Source organism: Spea bombifrons, chromosome 1, assembly GCF_027358695.1.
Source record: "Spea bombifrons isolate aSpeBom1 chromosome 1, aSpeBom1.2.pri, whole genome shotgun sequence".
NCBI lineage: Eukaryota > Metazoa > Chordata > Amphibia > Anura > Pelobatidae > Spea > Spea bombifrons.
The window spans coordinates 45,027,117-45,054,499 of NC_071087.1; the positions used below are offsets into that span (position 1 = coordinate 45,027,117).

The 27,383-nt window shown below is 38.8% G+C and overlaps 3 protein-coding genes across 4 annotated transcripts; all 3 read left to right on the top strand.

The window, feature by feature from the left end:
* The first annotated feature begins 577 nt into the window (after window positions 1-577).
* Window positions 578-4,413, top strand: GAR1 (GAR1 ribonucleoprotein). 2 transcript variants are annotated; one of them, XM_053455580.1, is made up of 6 exons: window positions 578-797; window positions 1,024-1,178; window positions 1,861-1,920; window positions 2,197-2,350; window positions 2,640-2,717; window positions 3,950-4,413. In XM_053455580.1, the coding sequence occupies exons 1-6, from the start codon at window positions 578-580 to the stop codon at window positions 3,958-3,960; spliced, it is 678 nt and encodes a 225-aa protein (XP_053311555.1). In that variant the 3' UTR covers window positions 3,961-4,413. The 2 variants fall into 2 exon arrangements, with proteins under 2 accessions (XP_053311555.1, XP_053311562.1); XM_053455587.1 differs by lacking the exon at window positions 3,950-4,413 and having other exon boundaries at window positions 2,640-2,725.
* Window positions 4,414-5,211: 798 nt separating this feature from the next.
* RRH (retinal pigment epithelium-derived rhodopsin homolog) lies at window positions 5,212-12,976 on the top strand. Its single transcript, XM_053461467.1, has 7 exons — window positions 5,212-5,350; window positions 6,740-6,930; window positions 10,113-10,212; window positions 10,533-10,686; window positions 11,286-11,454; window positions 11,951-12,129; window positions 12,816-12,976. Exons 1-7 carry the CDS (start codon window positions 5,212-5,214, stop codon window positions 12,916-12,918), a joined length of 1,035 nt encoding a protein of 344 aa, XP_053317442.1. The 3' UTR covers window positions 12,919-12,976.
* LRIT3 (leucine rich repeat, Ig-like and transmembrane domains 3) lies at window positions 12,969-26,886 on the top strand. The gene is made up of 5 exons (XM_053461483.1): window positions 12,969-13,050; window positions 14,937-14,997; window positions 15,414-15,886; window positions 24,022-24,327; window positions 25,318-26,886. The coding sequence occupies exons 1-5, from the start codon at window positions 12,969-12,971 to the stop codon at window positions 26,403-26,405; spliced, it is 2,010 nt and encodes a 669-aa protein (XP_053317458.1). The 3' UTR covers window positions 26,406-26,886.
* Window positions 26,887-27,383: the final 497 nt, after the last annotated feature.

Below are 27,383 nucleotides of genomic sequence, written 5' to 3' on the forward strand. Positions count from 1 at the left end.
TAATATTTCTACGTCAGATATTTCTTTTTAATTTATGAATTTAGCATATAAATATCCAATTACTCCAAAGCTGCCCTTCCTTGTCAGGATGGGTGTTTTATAAGTAAAGATGGTAAACTGTATATGCATATAATTATATTATATATTTATATATGTATTTTGTAATTATATGCATATAGTTGTCCCCCTTTTAAGGACACTTTGTGAGAGGTCCCATAAGTGTTTAAGCATACCTGAAAATGATTCTTTTTCATTCATGAAAACTGTTGGTTTTAAACTGCTTGGAGTGTGACTTCGTTAATACTTTAGAGTTTAAGTATGTTTGCTTGCTACTTTTTGACATAAAATAGACATTTCCTTGCCGTAAAATACAGGCTAGAGTGCAATAACGCAAGTCGTGTCGAAATTGGGCTTTCCCAAAGAATTTAGGATTTACATACAGCAAATTTTAGGTCTTTGCCCGTTCTCGGTTTCCGTGGCATAAGCTATATGTTGTATTAGGCCAAATACGTTTTTTGTTGAATTGTTACAGCAAATATTTTATGCATTTACACTGTTTGTTTTTCCCTGTTCTAGAATGTCTTTTAGAGGGAGAGGTGGCAGCGGTGGCAACTGGGGAGGTAGAGGTGGTGGTGGAGGCAACTGGGGAGGAAGAGGTGGAGGAGGCGGCGGAGGCAACTGGGGAGGAAGAGGTGGCGGCGGCGGACGCGGTGGTGGGAGAGGCGGTTTTGGAAGAGGAGGAGGACGTGGAGGATTCAACAGAGGATATGACCAAGGACCCCCTGAGAGTGTTGTCGGTATGTTTGGGCATGATATTTGTGTTAATGCACATAGGACTATCGGAACATATTATATATATTATACACGCATATATAATGAGAGAGTAGTTTGGTGCACATTGTTAATTTTACCTTGGTTTGCAGTAAACTAAAGATTTAGTACAGTAGCTTTTTAAAAGCAGTGTTTTTTTAGTCTGTTTATGCTGAGTTTAACTATTTTCTAAACTAATTTGTATGCTTTCAGTGGCTGGGGAGTTCATGCATCCTTGTGAAGATGATGTAGTTTGTAAATGCACCACAGATGAAAGCAAAGTGCCTTACTTCAATGCCCCCATCTACCTAGAGAACAAGGAACAGATTGGAAAAGTAGATGAAATATTTGGACAGCTCAGAGACTTTGTATCCTTTCTAACGCCAAAAATGTGATCTTTACGTATGTTACCAATTTAAACATGCACGGTATAGGCATACAGCTATCCTGAATATAAGAAAAGATCGATAACTGGTTTCATATAGCGCCATCAAATTCTGTAGCGCTGTACAACATAATTTGACTTACAAAGACAATCTAGATGTTTGAGTATTTACCTCGGAAAAATAGGCAGGCTAGATGGGCCGGATGATTCTTATCAGCCATTACATTCTACGCTTCTATAACAAATGTGTAAATCTAAGCAGTATTAATACCATGAGAACAGTTACCCCCGGCTTCTGTTCTCAGGACCTGCATGATTATTCCCTATTAAGTTATACCTCTCGATCAAATAGGTAATGCAGAATCTCTTAGAGGCAAATGATTACATTAATAACCTATCCTTGATGTTCATTGTAGAAATACATAAGCAGAGTCAAGACATCTATGTACACAAAACCGTTGTTTGAAATTTTGCTCCAGGGCTGTAGCCGTAGGGAGATTTGAATCTCCCTTCTGCTGTTCTGTCAGCGCTCTATGGAGTCTGTTTCAACTAAAATATCAGTATATCTGTTAAGTTATAAAAATACTTATTTGTATCTTTGGGTGAGAACCTTTTGTGTTAGTATTACATATTTTTTTCAAGATATTTTCTTAATAATTGTACAGTATTTTTCGGTTAAGCTATCTGACAATATGAAGGCATCATCATTTAAGAAGTTACAAAAGGTAAGATGTGATTTTCAAAGTAGCGATGGAGGTTTAGTTGCATCAGACTTTCTGTTTTTGCACTGATGACCAGATGCCACCAAGGTAGAGGTTAAAATGTCACTTGCGCAGTGCGCTATGAATTTTTGTAGCAATTGTATTGGTAAAATTATTGCAAAGTTTCATTATTAAAAGTCAGTCCACTGCCATATGTGTTTAGATGCGCATTCATTGCAAAAGTGGATCTAGCATTATGTAGTAAGTTCGGAGTATGTGATATCTCTGGTTTATTTGCAGTTTTATATTGATCCGGCAAAGCTACTCCCACTTCAGAGGTTTCTTCCTCGTCCTCCTGGTGAGAAGGGTCCTCCAAGAGGTGGTCGTGGAGGAGGAAGAGGAGGATTTGGAGGCAGAGGCGGAGGAAGAGGAGGTTTTGGTGGCGGTAGAGGAGGTGGTTTGTCTTATTGTATACTTTTGTGAAGCAATTTCTTGGGTCATCTCATTAGCTTAAAGAAACTCATACCAATTTTTACAGGCTTTCTGGGCGGTAAACATGAATCCTAATTTAAGTACCTTGTCCGTACAAAATTCCTATACTAACAAAATTACTTTCGGAATGTACTGATTTTGTACACAATTGGTTTTAATGGACGCCAGGGGAAGCCTTTACATAATGTCTATATACACTAATAGGCGACTATAATGTCTAGGTACAATGAGTTTTGTTCATGTGTTTCCAGGTGGTTTCAGAGGAGGACGAGGAGGAGGTGGTGGTGGTGGTTTCAGAGGAGGAAGAGGTGGTAATCGCGGATTTAGAGGCAAGTGACATTTTAATCTTGTTTATGGTTCTCTACCTATTGCATAGAGGATGATGGATACTTTCTGAGGATTTCCAACAGGTATTGCCAAAGGCAGTAGTTTAGCAAAACTGCAAACGGCATCCAGCTTTCCACATCCTAATTCTGCTGACAGTAGTACGAGTTCCATAGCTTGAGGCTTTTTTATTTTTTTGATGCAAACCATACACATGGTGGCACTGAAGTGATCGCAGGTTTGTGTTGAAGCTTCCTTTCAAAGAACCTTGGGGTTTATTCCCTAGAGCAGAGGTTGCAGGATGATTGCAACTGGAACTTATTAGGGACCAACCTTGGCAGGGTTCTCCTTCCGGAATGACCAAGTCTGGTAAAATGCGACATCAGTGATTTATAAAGTTAAAAGACAATTTAAGTGATAGTAAAAAATATATCACAGACCTTTAGAAAAGGTTACAATTACAAAATGCTAAAGACAAAATATAGGCAGAAAGGTTTAATGTCAATGTCACCCCTTTTGCACCCTTGGTTCTTTTGTGGGTTACAACCCCCGTCACTCATTATTCTCACTGATGGTGATGGGTGTTGTAATCAAGAAACGTCATTGGTATTTTTCTAACTTTTTAATTGCAGCTCTTAAAACAAAGCCAGTGTGTGGCTGCCCCACCCTAGGAAGTATGTTTCATACTGATAGATTGCAAAACTTCCATTAGAACCAGGGAAGATGGCTGCCAATTGGCTCAGGAGCCAATTGGCAGCATCCTCTACATTGATATACGTGGTTGGCTCCTAGGGTCCGCTTTGACAACCACATAACGTATACATGATTTGCACTGGCAGGGTTAATGGTTAAACTGTGCTGGATTTTAGGTGCAGCGTGGCATTTCACATCTGGGGGAGATGGAGAGCAACAGATTGATTTACTAAAAATTCCATTATTGTGTGTGTATAAATTACCTTGTCAGTTGTAAAGTTCATACATTGGAGTTATGTATATGTTACTGAAATTGTAATAATGTGTAGATTAAAGGATTCTTTTTATTTTGAGATTAGTAATATGTGGCAGTATAAACCTCATAATCCACTGCTTATATAAATGTGGTGATGTGCTTCGAAAAGAAAAATGTGGCTTTAGACATTCGCATGTCTAAAACGTCTTCAAATATCTAGTGTAAACTACCCCTATTCATTTTAACATCTTTTCTTGACTGTTATCCATTTTCTTTTTTCTTCAAAAGGAGGTCGGTAATGAGAGCTGTTTATTTTGGAGACGGTTGCTGCTTTTCACAGTTTACAGATTTTAACATTGAAGACCTGAAATGCTGCCTCTTTCTTTGATGATCTTTGAAATGGGACTAAATCATGACTGTAAAATGCAGAACATCTTCCGATACTTAGGAAGCCTCTCAGTATCTTCTGTTTGTATGGTTGAATAAATTCAACTGTGTTTTTGGACCAGAATATTTGCCTGTTTTTTCTTTTTTATAACTTGAAAATGTTTTTAACCTGTGGCTACTTGTTTAGCATGAAATCAAGTATTCTAAAAAAAAATGTTTTGTCATTTAAGTAAAATGTTAGCAATTGTTCTGGTTTATAGATGAGAGAATGAACTTTTTAAATAATTCACACAGCCTCCTGTTAACTGTTTGTAAATATGAAAACCAATTCCCTCTGTGATGCCAATAAAATATTTTCAAATCTTGGTTGTTGCATTTTTCATTTCTTATCTTTAAAAACATTGTTCTTTTTAAAGTCCGAAGGGATGTATGTTTCCACAGTGAACTACAGGAGTCCTTGAATAATGCCTCGCGTACATTCGATCAATCTCTCCCCGTAAATGAAATGTGCATTATGCAGGCTGTTCTTACCAGCCTTGTACTTTAATGATAATAAACTAGTGTTTCTTTGTATGTGAGGGTATACAGTGACTATAGTAATGTGGGGCCTCAAGTTGGATTGTGATCACTGATCTGATGATTATAAAGGGGTCTGTGACAGATAAGACATTATGCGTTTAGTATATCCATAGGTGCCCATGGTTGCCTCCATGGCAAAACAATTGTTAAAAAAAAAAAAAAAAAAAAAAAAAAAAAGCACATGGTGCTTTTATATTTTATATAAAGAAAACTCCCCGGTCTGATTAAGATATTTTTGGATCATTGTACTTTATCGTTTTATGTATTAAATTATGGCTCAGAAATGTATGAAAAAAGGAAAACAAACTATTAATTCCAAGAAGAGCAAAATAATCCATGTTTAATGGTGGAGCTACCCTCTAATGAGTTCATGTGACTGGTTTAAGCGCCTAGCTATGAATGGAGTTTTAATGCTGCGTTGTTGAATGACTGAGCTTCTGTGCTGGTCTTTGTTTTGCTAAAAAGCTTAGCTGCATACAGACGCAAAGTTGAGGTTCTTTGAGACATGCAACCAATTTAATGCTTGAAATAAAAAAATAAGTATTCCCCACTTCCAGTGCTTGCTTGAAGACAGAAGGTTTGAGATGGATAAAACCTCAGATTATTTTACAGTCTTGCCTCTTGGATATAGCGTACCAAACGTTTCTCTCGCCTCCACGGAAGGCCATTCTGTTTTTTCCCAGAAGGAGCATAATATAGTAGCAGCCTATCTGATCACTGCAGGTATGAATAGCTTCAAGAATTCATTATTTATATTTTTAAGGATGTAGCTGTAAAATTGGTTATTTTGAGTTGCTCAGGATATGTACAAACCTTGACGCCAATGACTTACCTACAAGCAAACACTCGAACTGCGGAAATTATAACAATGACTTAAATATCATACATATTGTGTCTTCCTGTTTTTTAATGCTTTGTGATCCTCTCCTAACACTTCCCTTCAAATCCCCTAATCCTCTATATGAACCTACAATTGCAGAATCACAACAAACAGCACAGGGGTTACTTATAAAGAACAATTGTGTTGCCGCGTTTTAGTGGTCTTATCATTATAGAAAGCCGTGGTATGTTGAAATCGGCAGGATTGATCCTCGACTGCTATGGTGATAAAACCGCTTTAAAGACTTTGCATCAGAATTTGTCTTTTATAAGTAGCTGCTTTGGTTTTCTCCTCTTTTGTAATGCAGGTCACCTTTTTAGTTTTTTCTTTTATCATCTTGGCATAAAGCCCTATTCTAGCATTCATTATTCACTCTGTATTCACTGGATGTTGTTTTCCCCCAATTTATTTACCTTGGAGATATTCATAAAATACTTGGATATTAGTGTTTTTTTGTACTCATATGTTAAAAGTTTATAGCAAACACTTCTTTATGTAATATCAAGAAAAATACAGAGGTAGACTGCTGCTACTATAAAAGATAAGGTAGCTGATTAGCATCCCTGTTGATTTAAGTGGCCTCCTAGCATGTGGTAATATATTTTTGATATCAATATATAACGTATATTTATCATGATATTGCTAAGTTAATTTAAAGTATAGTTATTTTTCTAACTATTACAATTTAGTTTTGTACAATACATTAATTTAAATGAAAGCAGAAAGCGTATTTTGTACTCATATTAAGTAGAAATAAAATAGGTAGGTGAGGCAATCTGTGAGAACATCCCTGGGTTTGATTACAGACTGATCCAGGGATTAAAGGGAGGTTGGTGTATGGAGCACTTGCAAGTCATCATTAGCACTTTGGGGTCTATTCACTAGGAATAGTTAAGTTTCAGCTCTGCGACTTTACTATACTTTATGAATGCCAATATCTAATAAGTTTCTGGAACAGGTAGAGCTTGACTGACCCTGTAAAATGTATAGTTAACACATTATGCAGGGCCATCTCGACCCTTTCTGCTGGACAAACTTGCTGCTGTTGGCCCTTCATAATGAATAGTGAAGTGAGTTGAAACCACAATGTTTTGACAAGTTTGGACATGATCATTACATATAGATTATTGGTTTAGATTATTGGCTAAAACCCCGGAGCTTCTTGTAAAAAAAACCCAAAAAACTAGAACTATAAACATATAAGTGTTATACTTGTCGTGTTTGTTTCCAAGGTGTAATAAGCCTTTTGAGCAACATTATTGTACTTGGAATCTTTGTCAAATACAAGGAACTGCGCACAGCAACCAATGCGATCATCATTAACTTGGCCTTCACCGACATTGGTGTCAGCGGGATCGGGTATCCAATGTCGGCTGCCTCCGACATACATGGAAGTTGGAAATTTGGAAACACGGGATGCCAGGTACAGTAGTGACATGTTATTCTCTCAAACCTATACTGGTTTACTACTAAAAGATATCTTGGTTTGTGTTTGTTTTTAATGGGTTGAATAAGAAATAAATAAATTGAGCTTTGATTTTACTTTTTTATTTTTAATTTACAGCTTCTGACATTGTGTTACAAAAAAACTACTTTAGATACTGCATGGTTTTGGCAGCCTGTTTTGGAAAGACTTTGCTCGCATAATTGGGCATGGAGAACAAGGATCATTAAACACCTCATTAAACGTTCTGTTAAAGAGACAGCCTCACTAAAGAATAATGCATATTCAACTAATTTATGAGTACTTTAAAATGCAGGCTTTAAAAACCTGAAAGAAAACATCTTTGGTAGAAACAGCTACTTCCCTCCTCTATGGTCTGACGGTTCTTGCCACCGATTGGCTGCTTTAAGCATCCTCATTATTAATTAATTAATTGAAGCGAATCTGCCTTTTTCATTAATTCGTATGAATGTCCAAAAATGAGGAGGGACCCCAACAAAAGAAATTAAAAAGAAGCAGAGAGCTCTGATTTTTTTGTTTATTTCATTTTTTCACTCTCACATTCTCAATCGCACTCTTGCTGCCTCAAACTCTCTTGCACACTCACACTGTTTCACGGTCTCTCTCAATGTATCCCTGCCTTCTCTGCTGGCCGTTTCTGTGTCCCTGTCTCCTTTTCTGCACCTCTGCTTTTTCTCATGTTTGTTCTTCTAACTTTCATCTGTCTTCTTTCTTCGTCCACTTCTCACTGGTGTCAGGTCCGTTACCAGGCCTCTCGGAGCACTTCTGCAAAAGGGTGGAGTCTCCAAGCACACCCTCTCCCCTAATTGGAGGAATGGAGAGAGGCTGTCCACGTGGCTACGCCCTTTTGCGGAATTACTCCGAGAAGCCAGAATAATGCAGATTAATTTGCCGAGAAAGAGAGGTGCAAAAGATGCCGCTTTTCTTTCTCTGCAGATCCATCTGCATGATTTGGCATCTTGGTGTACTTCCTTTTGTGGAAGTGGTCTAGTTAACAGACCTGGTTCCAGGAAGATACGGATGCAGAAAGAACAGACAAAAGAAAAAGAAGAGGCAAGAGAAGAAGTGGAGCTGTGTAAAAGATGACAGGTACATCTTTTTGTGAGAGAAAAAAGAGAGATTCACATACACCTCTCAATAACAAGGTCGAATTTCATTTCTGAAATGGGAAAAAACCCTCCGAAATGAACTTTATCTGAACTGAAAGGCCAAGAAACAAAATTTGTTGTCTGAAAACGAATGGACAAACAACGCAAGGAAAAATGAGTACTAATTGTTTTTTTCTCCATTTGCACAATTCTATTTGCCATGCATGAGCACAACGTGGTCTCATTAGACCCCCTGCAACATTCGCTGAGCCTGCACTGGCAGGACACCATGGCCCTCTGAGCTATCATATGCATTAAAGTGCATACCATGACTGGAGGGTCCCTTTAATGTCTCAAAAATATGTTGAAGTGAAAAGTTCAGCTTTATTTGGGCCCGATATGTCAAATATCCTAATTAAAGAGTGCTCGGTCTGGCAATTTAAGTCCTAATCCCACCTGACCAAAATGGTGATATTGCCATTCAGAAGACAGCTTGGCAGTGACAGACAACCCCAAAGGCACAAAAGCCAATTCTCTCTAAAATACTACGGTATTTACTTAGGCTTTAAGAGTTTTAGCCCAAACCTTTCACCAGTTATATACAATGCCCTCATTTCCTACCCCTTTCCCTCCACTGAATTGCCCCATGCACTCTTTGTCAGATGTACAGCTAGATGAAAAAATTGGGTTTTTGTCCCCAGGGAAAACATTGCAATTTCAGCCCTTCCACAATAACGTAGGAAAGTGCTGTCAGTTTCCATTCTTTTTTTTACTGAAACGTTGTGTATATTATGAAATAAAGTCCATGCCTCATGTCAGAGACGCACATTTTCTTGCCCCATTACAATTTTCCTGCTGTCACGTGTTATGACATTCATATCACTTCATTTTTGCAACCGCTAGTCAGCTGTACCTCGCGTGTGCTCGTGGCTTTAACTTTTAAGTTAAATTGGCATTTAGCAAGAGGTCATATCTTTGTAGGGACATGTGTACAAATAACAGTAGGAACGCACCAATTAAATCCTATGTAATGGTGTTTTCAGATTAAAACAATGATATATATCTATTAGAAACCCACAATTTTTATACACAGTGGAGAGGCATATTTTGACTAGGCGCTGCTCTAGGCCTGACCCAAAATAAAGCAGCACCCCCCCCCAGCTTACCTCTGCAGTCGCTGTCTCCTATACTGAGTGTTGGGAAATGATGTCATATCCTGATGCACTGCATTTTGAAGACGTGTGTCATGGAGTAATTGTAATATGTGTCTGTGCTGGCTAAGCACAGTACTCCATAATGTATATAAGATGGTTACAAGGAGATCTCCCCAACCGGTCCAAGTAAAAGTGGCGCCCCAGTAAGGCAATCTGCTTCTGTAGCTGAGGCTGCCCCCTGAAACAGCCACTGACTGCAGGGACAGCCATTTTAAAGTCCTGTTCTCAGGATCTGCATTATTATAATATCTGGAGGCTACCCGGAGCCTTCTCTTGCGGGACACGGCAAGGACTGATGTTGGGGGCAGTCCTGCTGACGCCGGCGGGCGTTCCCGATGAAGTCTGGGGGTGTTCCAGCTGATTGCAGTGGACATTCCTGCTGACATCACGTGAAACACCCCCATTTAAAGGGAAAATTGGCGGGGAGCGGGGCGTGTCAAGACCCCGCTCCCGCGACCCCGAGGATTCAGGTGTTGACCCGAAGAACCCGAGAAGCGGTGCTTCACCCAGAGATCTTCGGGTCAAACAAGGAGAGTTCCCAGGTATGATTATTATGTCTCCCCCTTAAAATGCTGCTCTGCTATTGTTGAGTTACAGATTGTTGTTATTTGGCTCAGGCAGCCCTTGTGAAGATAACTTCAGGATAAGAATATACTACACTATTCTAGTCTTGCCACCTTGAGCTGCAACAGAAAACCAGAACATTTAGACAGAGTTAATACATTCATTTAGTTACGGTGAAAGCTGTGGCGACAGTTTCCTTTGTAATATTGTAAACTTATTTTGAGATTTCTTAATTTCATTGTCTACTAGTGTGACGCTTCTTTCTTACTTACAGATATATGCTGGCCTGAACATATTCTTTGGAATGGCAAGTATAGGACTTCTGACTGTTGTTGCCATTGATCGATATTTGACAATCTGTAGGCCTGACATAGGTATAGTATGTACCAACATAATGTATTTTTTAATGATCGTAATCGGTTTTACTATCATACTTATGTTACCAAAGTACTTGCTCTGTTTACCTTGAAAAAATAAAATTATGTTGAAATGTAAAAGTTAAAATTTCTCTGTAATTTTAAGCTTATTAAGAGGTATACATTATTGACCATTTTCATGCAGATTTTAAATTTTGTTGTATTATTATTAATATTATTATTATTGTATGTTTTTTTTTATGGCAATAGCTCTAACTGTCCAATAAACGTACTGGAAAATGATTGGTAATTGTGGCCAAATATCTTCCCAACTATAGGAAGAAGAATTACAGCCTGTCACTACACCGCTATGATCCTTGCTGCCTGGATAAATGCAGTATTCTGGTCAGTGATGCCCATAGTGGGGTGGGCAAGTTACGCTCCAGATCCCACTGGAGCTACATGTACCATTAACTGGAGGAAAAATGATGCGTAAGAATGTTTTAATAGTATTAGTGAAAATCAGTACTTCATGCTCCCTAACAAAACCCCTCATCATCTCCATACCCATTATATTAATTTAATATCAAACAATAATTTTCAATTTAACACAGGGGCATAAGTATAATTAGATGACCAGCCTCAAAACTGGCACCAGGGGAGGAAGTCTAACCGGAAATCTGCCGGTATCCTAGTAGGCCAGTCCAACCCTAGTGAGGTAGCAGACACCCGTGTCTCAAACTGCCTTGCGGTGATACTTGTGACCTAATGATGCAAATTGCCCCACAAGGCACTGTTCACAATCCCAGAAAGCAATGCATGTCAGGTACACAGTGGGTGTTAATGGATACATATGCAACCCACTGAATGAGGGACTATTAAAGTCCAAATTTCATGAACTAGCATTCTCTATAGCCATAATTATTATTTTTTTGGCCTGAAGCACACCGTTTTGTCCACAGATTCATTTATAGATGTGCTGCTCACAGCTTTGTGAAGTACACATTTAATATATACCAATTCTAGACATGATTTTTATGGGACAGGCAATTCCTGTTTAATTTTTTTTTCCACTATGCCTTTCCACACAGATCATTTGTGTCATACACCATGACCGTGGTTGGAGTAAATTTTGTGATCCCTCTGATGGTGATGTTTTACTGTTATTATAATGTGTCCAGGACCATGAAAGGCTATGATAGCAGAAATAGCCTTGGGGGCTCCAACGTAGACTGGTCCGATCAAGCTGATGTAACCAAGGTATGGGTAAAACTAATCAGAATTGATGTTGGGTGAAAGAAAATGCTGAGGCTATCACCATTCTTAATGGGTTTGTTCCATATGCTGTGTGTCCTGCTCGGACATTGCAATTTAATGAGAGTATAGTAAGCACTGCATAACAAGAAAATCAATCAAGATCTACGAATGTAAGATGCTCCTGATCCAAAGATCTTACAAGATAAATAGCTGTGAATAAAATAATGATATATATGAGGATAAGTATATATAGACTTCTTCTGGTCAAAAACAGTGCTGGAAGGTGTCTTAAGTGCAGATTATAATTCTGTGTTAATATTTCTGAGAGGTTTTACAACTAACACACACGCTTTGTAGGACTGCTAAGGATCTTTACTTTTTTGCTTCAACACCTTGGCTTCTTTTACAATTCTCCAAGTCATTGTATATATACCTATATTGATGTACCTAAACATAAGTGTTTGATTACCATGTTTTCATATATTCTAATATATTTCAGATGTCTGTAGTGATGATTGTGATGTTCCTGGTGGCTTGGTCTCCTTATTCTATAGTTTGCTTATGGTCTTCATTTGGGGATCCCAGACAAATCTCTCCAGCCATGGCAATAATAGCACCTCTGTTTGCCAAATCCTCAACTTTCTACAATCCTTGCATTTACGTAATTGCAAATAAAAAGTAAGTAATATTGAAATGATTTCTGCTACTATTAGTTGTCTTCCTCAAGCTGCTTTTACATATCACCTGATTTCTATACATTTACAGTGTCCTTTATTGTTTTTCCTTATGTTGAAGGCTTTATTATAAATATAATATTATAATTATTATTAATATTTTTATTAGACTGAGGCAAAGAGAGCCTTTATTGTTTGGCCCTCTAAACCTTGACATAGTCATTGACAGTGCCAAACAGGTAAGCAAAGTATCCATTTAAGGTAACTTTTTATTCACCAAGTGGAGATTATGCAAGAGAGTTGCTATTTCATCTCCCTTACTTCACTAGTCATTATGAAAGCCCAACAATGGCAGGTTTCTCCAGCAAGAAGGCCTCAGCTGGTCCTGTAAACCAGACATTATACAGGGCAATCCAAGCTCTTCTTGCAGCAGAAGCTCACTGAGTTGGGCATTCATAACATATAGTAAGGTCAAGGAGCGGAAACCACAACTCTCTTACAAGCTTTGTCAACTCTCCCTTCAGTGAATAGTTCCCAGTTAGTGAAATGTCCACCATAATGCCTGTGGCTACCTACCAAAGGTAACACACTTTCTGAAATCTCCATGTTGATGTATGTAAGATGGGCTTTCAATGTGAAAATGACCAAGAATAAAACTGAATTTTATGCTTATTTGATGTCTTCTTCTAGGTTCAGAAGAGCAATATTATCCATGGTGCAGTGCAAGGCACGACAGGAAGTAACTCTTGATAACCACTTCCCAATGAGTGTCTCCCAAAGCACTCTGGCATAGGGATGACACCCTTATACTCTGTGCCTTCATATGCCAATAAACAAGTGACAATGTTTAACCTGCTTCTCCATGTGTATGATTTTTGTGATTTATGCTCAGAGGTGGATGGAACCAAGCAGGAAGAGGGTGAGGGTAAGCTCCTCTCTCCACACTTGCTTATCACAGGTATTGCCCAAGATGTTAATTAATTACCATATATATGACCAAAAGTATGTTCCTAATTATTGAGTTTAAGTATTTCAGCCACCTAAAAAGGTGTATAAAATCGAGGAAGATAGGCAGCCATCTTCATAGACAAACACTGGTAGTAGAATGAGTCGTACTGAAGAGCTCAGTGGCTTTAAACATGGCTTTGTCATAGTATGCCACCTTCAGCAGAAGCGCTTTTAGTTGAGAACTTCATGAAATGGATTTCCATGTCCGGATAGGTACAAAGCCAAAAATCAATGTGCAATGTCAAGCAGTGGCTTCAGTAGTATAAACCACACCTCCCCTGGACTCTGGAGTGATAAATTCCACTTCCAACATCAGTGCCTGACTTCACAAATACTCTTTTGGCTGAATGGACATAAATTCTCACAGGCACACTCCAAAATCTTGTGGAGAGCTTACCCAGAAATTGTTTTCATTAAGACATCTTAAAAATTGGTCTCTACTGCTAGTAGCAAGAAACTCTCCAAACTATGAAAATGGAATGATCTCCAAACTGAAACCTCCAAAAGTTCCCCAATACACATACCTGGAAACGATCCATACTTTGTCTGGTGTTTCCGTCTGAAGTAATGGTTCTCCAGTTCTTCCCCTGCATTTGCACCTGCAAATATTGCAAGCCCTGAAATCCAAATCCAGCCCTGAATTTTTAATTGGTTATCCAGTATTGTGTTCAATAAACCATCAAAAGTAACCTGCATAGTTATGAAGAACAGCTTACTCTGCTGAAGTGACATGGTACAGTATGCAGCAATGAGTAAGTAGCAAACACATTGAAAGCATGCATGGGGTATTATATTTATTAATACACCACCCCACAGTATATTGAATGGGGAGAGAGGACCCATAGGGTTAATTACATTTTTTAGCGCATAGCATAGGGAATGGGGAGGGGTATTGGTGACCATAATGCCTCAATAGTGGATAGGACTGAAGGAGCACAGTCGGTACCCTTCCCATGGAAATATTATTAGCCCACACCCCACACATTGCATCTTATTGTTCCCATTGTCAAACAGAAGGTCCAGGTACAGTTTCCTTTTTTTTCTTGTGTGAATTTACTAGTTGGAGTAGAGGGCATGTGAGTCGGAAATTGAATTTAACTCTACTTTCAACCCACATTCTCTTGACTGCAACTTGTAGCATTCAAGTGCATGCAGTTTGTGTTGCGTTTTGTTGAGTTAACCTTTTAACTCAAATTTTAAAGAGTTAACTCATCTGCCTCCAACAGGTTTTTCAAGCTTAAAGCTTGTTATTTGGTTGTCAATTAAAAAACCCAACAGATATGTTGTTGATTTAGTAAAATTAGTATTGTTCTTGGGGCAAATCTGCCTTGAGATGGAAGTAGAATACAGGCAACAATGCAGAAGGTCTGCCATGCCAATAAAGAGAGGGCGTTAAAATCTCTATTTATCTTCCTACCTCTGAACAACCTGTCTTAATATGATTGTCTGAACACTGATCCTTACGTGGAAGGACTTCCGCCCAAACACTTGTGTCCATCTGGCAGGTCTCTGGTGAGTTATTTATACATATCTAACAGTGATGGTTTCTTTCAGACCATGGCCCTATGATCCTTTGAAGAATACATTCCAAGGTTAAGTAACTCGTAGATCTTTGTTAATCCCGTGTAATCTTCTATTACTAAATGAGTGTACACTGTTCAGGTTTCCCATCTCCAGATTGCATCTCACACGATTTTGACAATGATCTTTAGAAAAACTGTTGATGTAGTTCTCATTGTTTAGGAACCATGTGTCTTTTTCTTTCTCTTTATGTTGTAACACTATTTTTTGGTAAACTGGAAGGTTTTTGTCCATCACAATGCACTTGTATATTCCATGGAAGAAGCGATGGAACAGGGGCAAGGTATGTGCATTGTAGCTACACAATCTATCTTTGTATCTAACCTTTATCATGCCTTTAGATACATACACTTACTTCAACAAGGAACCCTATTGCTCCTAATATATTTTACTCTATGGTCAGCCATTAAGTAGTATTTTTACCTTTGGATTGCAAAATAACTGTACCTAAGGAAATGTATATATTGATGTATTTTGCATTGTTTGCTCTCTATGATCATAACACTTTTTGTGTGTAATTCAATAGGTTAACAATCATCACAAAGGTCTTTCTGTCCTCAATGTTAAATGTATCCGTATGTCGTTATACAATTGAAGCATTTCAGAGTCTGAAAGAGCATCATACCAGAATCTTAATGCATACTTTTATACGTAGAAATGTGGATACGCTTATTTACATAGCATGTTCTCTTACATTAGGTCTGTTCTCTGTAATGATCCTGACATGTTTGATATTCCTATTAATGTTCCTGTTGACACTGTGAAGCTTCGAGTAGAAAAGACTGTTATTCGTAGAATTCCGACTGAAGCCTTCTACTACCTGGTGGATCTAAAATACCTTTGGGTTACCTATAATAGCATTTCCAATATTGATTCAAGTAGTTTTTACAATCTGAAGCAACTTCATGAATTACGCTTGGATGGAAATATGATATCCGTTTTCCCATGGGAATCTTTAATGGAGATGCCTCGTCTACGTACATTGGACCTGCATAACAACAAGATAGCAAGTATCCCTGCTGATGCTGCACGTTATTTGAGAAATATCACTTATCTAGATATCTCTAGCAACAAACTCACAACTTTGCCTTCAGATTTGATGGACATCTGGCTTCTATACCCCGATACATCAGCCAAAACGACAGACTCCATATCGCAGAGAGTTATACTGGGTAAGTTTCTAAAAGCGCTTTGTGAAAATCAAGATATTAATGTGACAAATGTATACCACGAAGAGTGTAAATATTTTTGAATACACAATTATATATTAGCAGTGTAATTATAAAAAGTGTTATATGTTAGTAATAGGCAAATTACATTTTTAATAGATTCTGTTGCCTAGGAAATGTTTATCATAGTTTATATATATATATATATATATATATATATATATATATATATATATATATATACAGATGCACTGATGCAGTGTGTAAGGATGGAAAAGGGAACATTGATTTCAGGTTATCCAAGATATTCTGGTACTGTATTATCTGGGCCAACCCCCCCCCCAAAAAAAAACTACACATATATTCAGTGAATACACTGGTAATCAATACTTAACGATAAGCACATTTGGAGGGCTAGAGGCAGGTAAGGTTGCAATATAACTGCCCCTCCGCTGTGCTGCCACTCAATGGGTTGGTTAGAAGAGAGATCTCTGATCTTCTCCACTCAGGGTGCTACCCCATGTTAGGCTTAGGGCAGCACCCAAGTTAAGTACATAGCTGCAAGCATGTTAAATGTACATCCCTTGCATTCAAGCTTCCTTACTTATATGTAAATACATGTTTTAATCAGTTTCTTTGAAAATAACTAGAATTCTTCAAACTACTTAAAAATAATAAAATCCTGAAAATGTGTTTGGTAAATTTCCCATATTGCTCATATTGTTTTTTCAAAAAAGTGCTCCAGTATTCACTATATAGCCAAAAGTAGTGGGACACAAGATTTTGGAATATTTCTGTGGAATTTTTTGCCCATTGATCCTATAGAGCATTTGTGAGGTCAGGCACTGATGTTGGATGAGAAGGTCTGGCTCGCAACCTCTGTTTCAGTTCATCCCAAAGGTGTTTAATGGGGTTGAGGCCAGTGTGCGGGACAGTCAAGTTCTTCCATACCAAACTCATCCAACCATGTCTTTATGTTCCTTGCTTTGTGTACTGGGGCACAGTCATGCTGGATCTTTCCCAAACCGTTCCAACAAAGTTGGAAGCATAGCATTGTCCAAAATGACTTATGTCCCCTTCCGCGTACCAAGACATTTTGGACAATGCTACACTTTCAGATGAATAGTATAGCATATGAATCCAGCTCTCAAGATGTGTCTGGGCAAATGAACTGAGGCATTAACAGGAAAAAAAACAAAAAAGAAAAGAAGTGGTACAAGCTTTTGCTTCAGCTATTGTAACAATATCTCACCGTGCAGGATGGAACTTTCATGCCACTGCAGCTTGAGTGACAGCCACTGCACCACTTAAGATGCAATATGCTACAAATTTCAGTGAGCTGAACATGCTTTATGAAATTATGAAATGCGTCAGTCACAGCACTTATAGTGATGGGGTAAGGCTTTGTTTGCCAGTAAACTAACAGGACTACAATTACCATTAAGACCCACCCAAGCATAATACTAGTTGCAGATCACCAGAGCTACAAAGTTCCCAAGTCTCCTGGAAATGCAATAGATTTGCTTGCCTCTCTGACGCATGCAAGAATATCCCTGACGCATGCTCTCTCTCAATTTCTCCCCACCTTCTCCACTGACCACTTTTGTGTGCCCTTCTGATTTTCAGCAGCTCCGCTTCTTCTCTTGCGTCTTGTTCTTCCTTCATTATCCGCTCCTCACTGGTATTAGCTCTGTTAACCAGGCCTCCCAGAGCCCTTCCTCAAAATGACAGAGCCTCTGCACACACCCTCTCCCCAACCATGACTCCGCTCTTTTGCATACATACTCCAAAAAGCCAGAATAATACAGATAGATTCTTGGAGAAAGAGAGGGACAGAAACATGTCTTTCTCCACAAATCCATCTGTAATATTCTGGCCACTTGGAGTACTTCCGCAAAAGGGTGGGCAGCTTCTCCATGCTACTAACATCATGGAAGAGGGTGTGCACGGAGGTTACCCCCTTTTGAATAAGCATTCCTAGAGGCAGGGGCGTACCTAGAATATTTGGCACCCGGGGCGGATCCTGTAAGTGGCACCCCCCCCCAAATGTAAAGACATCTACAAAATTATGTTGGCAAGAATATTTATTGCACCAATTTGTAAACTGTATGTCAACTGTAAACAACAAGAAATCTGAAAAAATAAATTAATAACTTATAAGTAAAATAAATATGTTTAAATAACATTTACTGAACATATAATAGTGCTTTCTTTAATAACCCCCCAAAAAAACAACAAACAACAAGTTTCTAAGAAGACCTAACAAATGAGTGACAAACATTACAAATTAAGTACTGGCTAAGCAGCTAAAGACACTATAAACTAAAAAAAAATTCTGATATTATAATCAGGAGTCACCATAACATTGTTCTCTTTTTATTTAAGCATTTGCATATATAGTGGTGTTGCCATGTCGACTCATGATTATATATACCATATGAACCAGACACTGACTGTGGTATAGCATGACACCTATCACTATATACTGAGCCAGGCAGTGACGGTGGTACAGCATAATGCCTATCACTCTATACTGAGACAGACATTGACGGTGGTGCAGCTTAAGTAATTTCATTATATATTGAGGCAAACATTACAGTGAAACAGCATAACTCCTATCACTATACACTGAGCCAGATACTACAGTGGAACAGCATAACACCTATCACTATAACTGAGCCAGATATTGATGGTGGTACAGCATAACCGCTATCTTTATATACTGAGCTAGACACTTATAGTAGTACAACATAACTATCATTATACACTGAGGCAGCACAACTGCTATCATTATATACTGAGACACGCGCTGACAGTAGTACAACATAACTGCTTCCATTATATACTGAGGCACGCGCTGACGGTGGTACAACATAACTGTTAATATATACTGAGGCCCACATTGCCGGTGATACAGGATAACACCTATCACTTTATACTGAGCACACATTGACGGTGGGGCAGCGTAATCCATATCACTATACATTGAGCCTGACATTTACAATAATGCAGCATAACCCATATCACTATATACAAAGCCATTGATGTGGTGTAGGCCTACCACTTCAGTGTCTGGCTTAGTATATAGTGGTAGGGGTTATGCTGCATTATTGTAAATGTCTAGATCGATGTATAGTGATAGGGATTATGTTGTACTGCCCTCAACTGCAGATCAGGGGAAGACTGTGAGAGTCAGTACAGCCTTCCCTTCTTCTGACTGCACTGTGACATTGGGGGGTCCTCTCCCCGTAATCATCCCCAAAGTCCATTTGTCCCCTACGTCACTAAACCACAACTCTCTTTTAATTACTCCCTGTAGTTCAGGTATAGATCAAATAAACAACACATGGAAACAGCACACGCAACTGAATAAGACATAAATATCCTGTATTTACAGGTATACATAAACAATGTATGGAAACATAGCATTGCAGGTATAAATCAACAGAACACACAAACCCAGCATTGCAGGTATAGATCAACTGGAAATCACTCAGCACTGAAGGTATAGATCAAATAAACAACACATGGAAACAGCGCCCCAGGTATTGATCAACTGAATAAGACATACAAATCCTGTATTTGCTGGTAAACATAAATAATGTATAGAAACATAGCATAGCAGATATAGACCAACACATTAACACACAAACCCAGCTTTTCAGGTATTGATCAATTGGAATTCACATAAAAACTCAGCATTAAAGTTATAGATAAAACACCCTAAATTACAGGCATAGATAACAGATTGCACACCTCAAAGCCAGCGTCCACATTGCCCACATAGAACCTGACCAGCACCCTGCGGTGGGGGTGCCAGGCCTCTGTCTCCCAGCTCTGCCACTGTACGGAACAGTATAGAGTGATGGGAGTTATGATGTACTTTAGAGCATAATTATAATGACATTGGAAATGGTACAGCATAACACCCATCACTCTCACACATTTACCAATCAACACTTACCAATCCACAGATTCCACACATACCAATCCACAGATTCCACACATACCACACATACCAATCCACAGATTCCACACATACCACACATACCAATCCACAGATTCCACACATACCAATCCACAGATTCCACACATACTAATCCACACATATACCAATCCACACATATACCAATCCACAGATTCCACACATACCAATCCACTCTCACTGTCACTCAGTCTTAATGAATGATTTCCTACCTTCTTTTCTACTTCTTTTCTTCTTACAGCAGTCTTTTCTTTTTACAGCAGTCTTCCTCTTCGCTCCTCTTCTTCTGTCTTCTTCCGGGTCAGAGGGCACTGTGGGCGCGGCTTCAGTGCCGCCGGGGTTTGTTGTCAGATCCCGGCAGCACTGAAGCCGCGCCCACAGTGCCCTCTGCACAGCAGCAGTTGCCGCGCGGATCGCAAGGGAGCAGAATCGGAGGTCTTTAACAGACCTCCGGCTCCCTTGAGTGATTTTAAGCCGGTTCAAGGGAACCGGCTTAAAATCACTCAAGGGAGCCGGAGGTCTGTTAAAGACCTCCGATACCGCTCTCTTGCGAGCCTGCTCCTCCAGCGGCGGACATTACTGTCCGTCTCTGGAGGGGTGCCGGGTGCCGGCAAGTTGGCACCCCCTGATGAGCGGCACCCGGTGCGGACCGCCCCCCCCGCCCCCCGCTAGGTACGCTACTGCCTAGAGGTCTGGTTCAAAAGAGCTGATACTGGGGAGAAAGGCACGAAGAAATAAGACAGAAGAACAAGAGAAGAACTGGAGCTGTGGAAGAGGGACACAGAAGCAGTCAGCGGAGAAGAGAGAGAGCAAGAAAGAGCAAGTAAAAGTGAACGGAAATTCAGAGCTTTCAGCTTTGTTTGTTTTGTTGGGCTTACTTCTCGTTCTGAGACATTCTTACCAATTAACGAAATTTGCCAAAATTACAATTTGTACGAATCCAAAAGTCTGATTTTGATTCTGTTACACTCAAAAACTTCTCAAATGTGCTTAGCAAACAGCAAGCAGCTATTCCTTTGTCTTTCCAGACGTTCATATTACAACTCTCATGTGCTGGTTGGAGGAAGACCTCTGTCTTCTCAACCGTCTCTGCTCTGCCCCGGCCTGCTAGTGGCACCCAGGTGCGTTGCACCCAGTACTATGTTTGCAGCCAACTTTGGAATACTTGCTGATGGGCATTTTAGGAATACATAGGTCTCAAGCTCCAGCTCAACAGGCCCCTGTGTTAATCTGGCAATAAGGTAACTGAATGAACAAATATTTCTTTAAAATACACATTCACCAAGCAGTAAATAAGAATTACAGAAATGGGGTTAAACATTGTTTAAAGTCATTGATGATGGTGATGTCTGGTGTACTAATGGAGATGAACATTCACTTTCTGCAAGATAAACATAGGTGAAACAATGTCTGAATTTTAGGGATTTTTTTAAATATAGAATAGAATCTAAAATTATAATATAATAATTGTAATAACACTATTCTGATTCTTATTGTTTTGTTATTGATTTGTTTGATGTTTTTTGGGGGGTGGCATTTCATAAACTTTAATGCATAAGAAAACTTTATCAAGAAAATGTTTTCTTTTAACCAAAAGTGGGTAAACTGAGAAGCCATTAATAAATTGATAAAATCATGTTTTTCTTATATAATGAATAAGAATACATAATAATAATAGTATGGTATAGCTTATTTACAGTTCCCTACCTCAAATATAGATTCATTGTTTTTAAGGTAGGGACTTGTAACATGAACCAAAGGGGAACAGAGGGCCCTAGAAGGATGAACATGATGGACTTTGATGGGGTGGGGGCCCTAGACCTAAGTAGATAGTGGGACTGAAAACTAATGGGTGCTGGATTGGCAAGTAAACCTGACAGCCTGCTAAAAACTCCAAAGGTTCTGTTGTACAGTGTTCTAGTGAGGGCGAACTCATGGACACTGTCTTTTTCTATACTAAAACAGAGTGTACATTATAGAAAGCATCAATGTGCCCATAATAGAAAGCATCAAGACTCTTATTAAAAAAATTCATGCCACACATATGTTTTTTTTTAGAATCTGAAATATATGGATAACTAACCACCTTCTTGTAAACATTTACCATAAATAACCTTTTGCCCTTTTCTCCTATTTTCTTGTTTACTGCCATGACTGATAATGATGCTTAATGTGAATATTGCACAATACTTTAGTTCATTGATCCAAGCAAAATAACGTTCCTCTTAATATTTGCAAAATATTCTTAGTGCCACTCTTAAATTGAATTAAATTTATGATAACTTTGTCCATCAAAGCAAGTATGGAGTCATGAGCAAAAACAGAGACGCCTACAATGGTTTTCTCAAAAAAATCTTGATCCACAAATTATTTGACCACAGATTATAGGTACTGTAGAGGAGGTAGCACCTTTTAATCTGTTCCTCTAATATACACAACAACTGAATTCCCCCAAATTGCATAGCATTGTGTACATACTGACACTATGTGGCAGTAAATCCATAGTTACTGAATACTTAAAAAAAAATCAAAGCTTCTTAAAAATATAATAGAATGAAGTGCATTTATACAATCTGTCACAAATAAATGCAAAATGAATGTAACCATGACAGAGCACACAAGCTCACATGCCACATAAAGTCACTTTATGGTAGGTAAGAAAAATATGGTGAGCTAACGTAAAAAGGCTGGTCTTCCAGACTGAATGATTATCTGTAATAAGAAATAACCCGAAATATGGTGCTCAAAAAAGAACCATTATCATAGCTGGGCCCACTGTCAGACATTGAATGTATCGTTGTCAGTGGATCTGATCAGAGGGTCTCTGCCAAGGCCCACCTGTGTCTTTGAATGACCTTAAATATATATACTATTATTTAACATGTGTATTGTCCCAATTTAAACATAAATACAGAATACACATATTGTTTATGTTACAGACCTGTGTTTATCGTGGAACAAATAAAACTCATACAACTTGATGGATTAGCCCTGTAGAGAACCCACCACCACTCTCTCCATAATGTCCATTCCTAAGAGTTGCTTGAGTTTGAGAGCGTCATTTTCCTGATATCCAGCAAGAAGCCACCTAAAACACTTCTGTGGCCTCTGGATATGTAGTATTCTCTGATGCCTATACACAGTTAATACAGTGTTACGAAAGGCAGGATTATCAGGGATTTCCCAATTAGTAGCCTTGTACTTCACAAATCATTTAATCCCAGCCATGTGCTCAAAGCAGGCAGCCAATACAGAGAGCAATTTGGTTATTAATACCCAAGCCTTATTTCCCCTTCTTTTAAAAGCTTTTAATTTTAGAATTATTTCAGTCAGGCAATGTGGTAAAAGCTTGTGATACAAAATCTTTTAAATACCGGTAATAAAAACCTGATGATTTCAGTATGCGATGGCAAAGCAGTTACTCATTTTCTTATACATTTATTTATGAAGAGTTGGCATGTGTTTTAGGTACTGGAACTGGACAGGAGGACATGGGGTTGATTGCCCCTAATCTGCTCGGATTCTAAGATTTTGGGCCAGTACCTGAATATTTTTTATTTATTACTTGAAATGAATGTATGGAGTTTTTAAAACATGATTGGATCCTTTAATACATTCCCTGTGCATCCCTTTCTGTATTGTCAACTTCAACAATAAAACATACATGCACAGTATGTGTATAAAGACAAATAACACAAAGAAGTCCTTCATTTCGGACCCCAGCAGTTTCTATTCAGCAACCCGGGTCACAAACTAGTCCCTGAAACAAATGCGTATTCTTAACTGTATATTAGTAGAGGAGTGAACCCCAGTGGTGAAGATGTATACAACAGCTTGTTATTTGCAAGCTTCCTTTTTTTCCATTTAATAAGTTAAGTTATGACAGGGTTTAATTTGAACTCTACATTTTATAGTTTATAGACTTTACGTCAGGTTCTTGGTTCAAATCAATATATTCAACAATTTTTAGTTTTCACATGTTCCTGTATTTAACTCCCATATTTCATTGTTCCAAAATATCTGTGTATTAACTGTGATTTTGTATACTACCATAAATAGAGGTATTCTCTGTCTGCTAAAGTATAGTCTTCATGTTAAGCACTTAACTTCAATGACAGCTCATGCAAATAGGCCGTGTGCTTTTCTTTTTTAGGACTACAAGACAATCCTTGGTTCTGTGACTGTCGCATTTCAAGACTGATTGAGCTTTCAAAACTTGTAGATCCCCATGTGGTATTCCTGGACCCTCTTTTGGTCTGTAATGGACCCGAATCTCTAGCAGGCATTCTATTCCAAAGAGCAGAGCTAGAGCAGTGTCTGAAACCATCAGTGATGACATCAGCTACCAAAATTACATCACCACTGGGTAGTAATGTGTTGTTAAGATGCGATGCTACAGGCTCTCCAACCCCACAATTACTGTGGAGCAGGACCAACAATACCGCCTCAAATTACACAGGTATACATATTCTTTATACAAGCGTGCAGTATTTTCTCTTATATGTTTCCACAATATATGCTGCAAAACAGAAATACAATGATCTGGTATTTTTATGTTTAAGAAATAATAATAAAATTGAGATTAAATACCTTTTATAGTCAAATAAACAAGCACATGTTTTATAAATGCACATGAGCATCAAAGCTGTCAGGGCCATACAAGGTATGAAAAGCGACCCTGGCGCTATGCCCTATCACCTTCACAAAGTGGTTTGACAGATCACCAAGTCTGGTGATCCTGTCTGCTGCTGAGCCTTCATCTGTTTATTTGTCATTAAGGGTCTTGGTGGAGCCCGTCTCGTGCACCTGTTGATTTTTTGGTGCTGCTGACCACCTCTACTATTGAGATCACCAGTCTGGACCTGAATGTTGTTCTTTAGAGGTACACTCCAGCACTTTAATGGATATGATATTCTAGCCTGAGTACTGAGGGAAAACATCTGCCTAGTGTACCATATTTTCATGGGGTGGAAGTGCTGGCAACTGCCACCTATGTCCAGTTTGGTCATGCTCTCCCTCCTTTGCTCTTCCTCAATTAACAAAAATCTCATACTTTTTGAGAGATATAAGTATATAGACTAAAAATGAAAAAGTTGTAAACATGGATATAAACCTAGTTTCAATAACAACTGCAATGACTTGGCTAGACTGCCAATAAGCTAAATAGGTTTGTTGAAATAGTTTTCTATATGAAAATTGCAGAAGTTATGTTTCTGTTTAATTTGTACAGTATGTATTTTTTTCTTGCTTATACTGGACAGGTCTAATAGAAAGCAAAATAACTGGACATATTTTGGTCCACAAAATAAAAAATTAAATTTCGATGGTTAGATTTGACTTTGTTGTGTATTAAAGTGGATTTGTTTTTGTACAGCCAGACTATAAAGCAAATTTTATATGTATATACATAATATAGCTGTTACGTTTCTTGTTTTTCTTTCCGTCGCAGTTATCCAGGAATCCCCATCGGATGGCGTCAGATGGTCAATTCTAAGTATGAATGGCATTTCTTACAGAGATGCTGGAGAATACCGATGCAATGCCAAAAATCTGGCAGGTATGGCGGAAGCATCAATAACCGTCATAGTACTCGGTGTGGTCACCACAACAGTATTTCCACAACGCGAATTGCGCAGATTAGAATCAGAACAGCTCAATACTGTTCGAACTGAAGGGAAAGAGGAATCAAAAAAATCAACAATCACTCCTTGGCTTTCATTTTCGTCAGTAACATCAGTATCCATAAGAACATCAACAGCACCACCCACATTAGTGCCAACAACTGTTGTATCTACCACATTAAAAAGTCCAGAGAGGAAACAGCAAAAACTATACCCAGAGATGAAGAAGAACCGTGAGGGGAATACACAAGGAAACAAGAAAAAGTTTGATTTGGTCAGAGAGCAAAATGGAATAATAGCAACACAACAGAACTCTGTGGTATGTAACCTGAAAGTAAGCATAGAGTCGGAGGATCGGGTCACCTTAACCTGGAAGACCCTCAACACCACAAACACCTCTACTTTGACTGTCCTGTACTCAAAATATGGTGATGAAGAGATGCTGAAGCTGAGCACGGATCTCAGCAAAAACAGAGTAACCATCGACGGTTTACAGCCCAGCACAAAATACATGGCGTGTGTTTGTCCCAAATCAACTCCACCCAAGAAAGACCAATGTATTGTATTCTCTACCGATTCTCTACTGACTACGGAAAGTGGCTCGCAGGTGTCTATTCTAGTTGTGGCCAGCAGTGTGGCCTGTGTTGTTATTTTACCAGTCATTTTCATTTTACTTTACAAAGTTGTGAAACTGCAATGCAAGCCACAGAGTCCTGGCGAAGAGGATCTCTTAAAGGAGACTTACGTAAAATTTGAAACTTTGTCCTTGAGGCCACGTTCCATAAATACTGGAACAGAATTATGGACAAGAAGAGACACAACAGAATCAGAAAGGCTTCTTCTGTGCTCTAGGTCAAGTATGGAGTCCCAGGTGACTTCTAAGAGTGAAGGATCCAGGCCTGAATATTACTGTTGACTTCTGAATATTTTACCTTGGAGTTAAAATTAATTAAATTTAAAAAAATGGAATTATTGTGAAATGAACATTAAGAGGAAAAACTGTTGGAAATTTGTTATCATACAGTTGTTTGACGTTGAATGAGGGTTGTGTTTTTTCTTTTCTGTTGGTTTTGATTAAGACTTTCTTTATAATAAAAGTTATTTTTTTAGTTGAATTGATCATAAAATTGTTATTTCTGAAACTGTGGAGACATGTAGCTCCATATTTATATTTATTGGTTTTGGTGGGGTTTGTAAATACTATTGTGAAATAAAATGAAGTACGTTCAGGAAAGTGTGAACAATATGAAAGGGAGTATGTGTTTTTGTCTAGTAGATTGATTTGAGCCTAATATGTAATGAAAGGAAATTTAACTTCACCAAGAAAGTGGTAGATAAGTGGAGAAGGATTCTAACAGACTAATACAGTGAGGGAATGTAAACGTATATTGGAAGTATTGCACATAACCACAGCACCAACACCCTTTCCTACCATATTGAACTTTGGTGTGGGCTTTGATTACTTGTTTGGATTATCCCTTGTGCCTAACTTCAGCTCCCCCCTCCCCCTTGCCATCTGCCGTTCTCCAGTCTGGTGCCGTCAGCATATTCCGACACGCCTTGCTTCTGCTATGTCTGTGTCTGTAGATGGACCTAAAGAAGTCTAAGACTGCAAGTCTGCAACTAGGCTCATCTACACCTGCTTGCCTCAAGCCAAGATATGTCCCGAACCTGTATGTCAGGCCCCATGGCCTGCTTCTGCATGGAGCAGAGGTCCCCTACCTGCTTCCAGCCGCGTCCAGCACCACGTCAGTTTCTGTGGGTCGATCCCAGCCACGATGATGGTGCACTCAGAGTAGGCCTCGTGTAGCTTGCGCATCGCATCCAGTGGCATGACATGACTACTGCTGGCAGGGAGGGTATATCCTCTCTTCTCTTGAGGCCTCCTGATTGG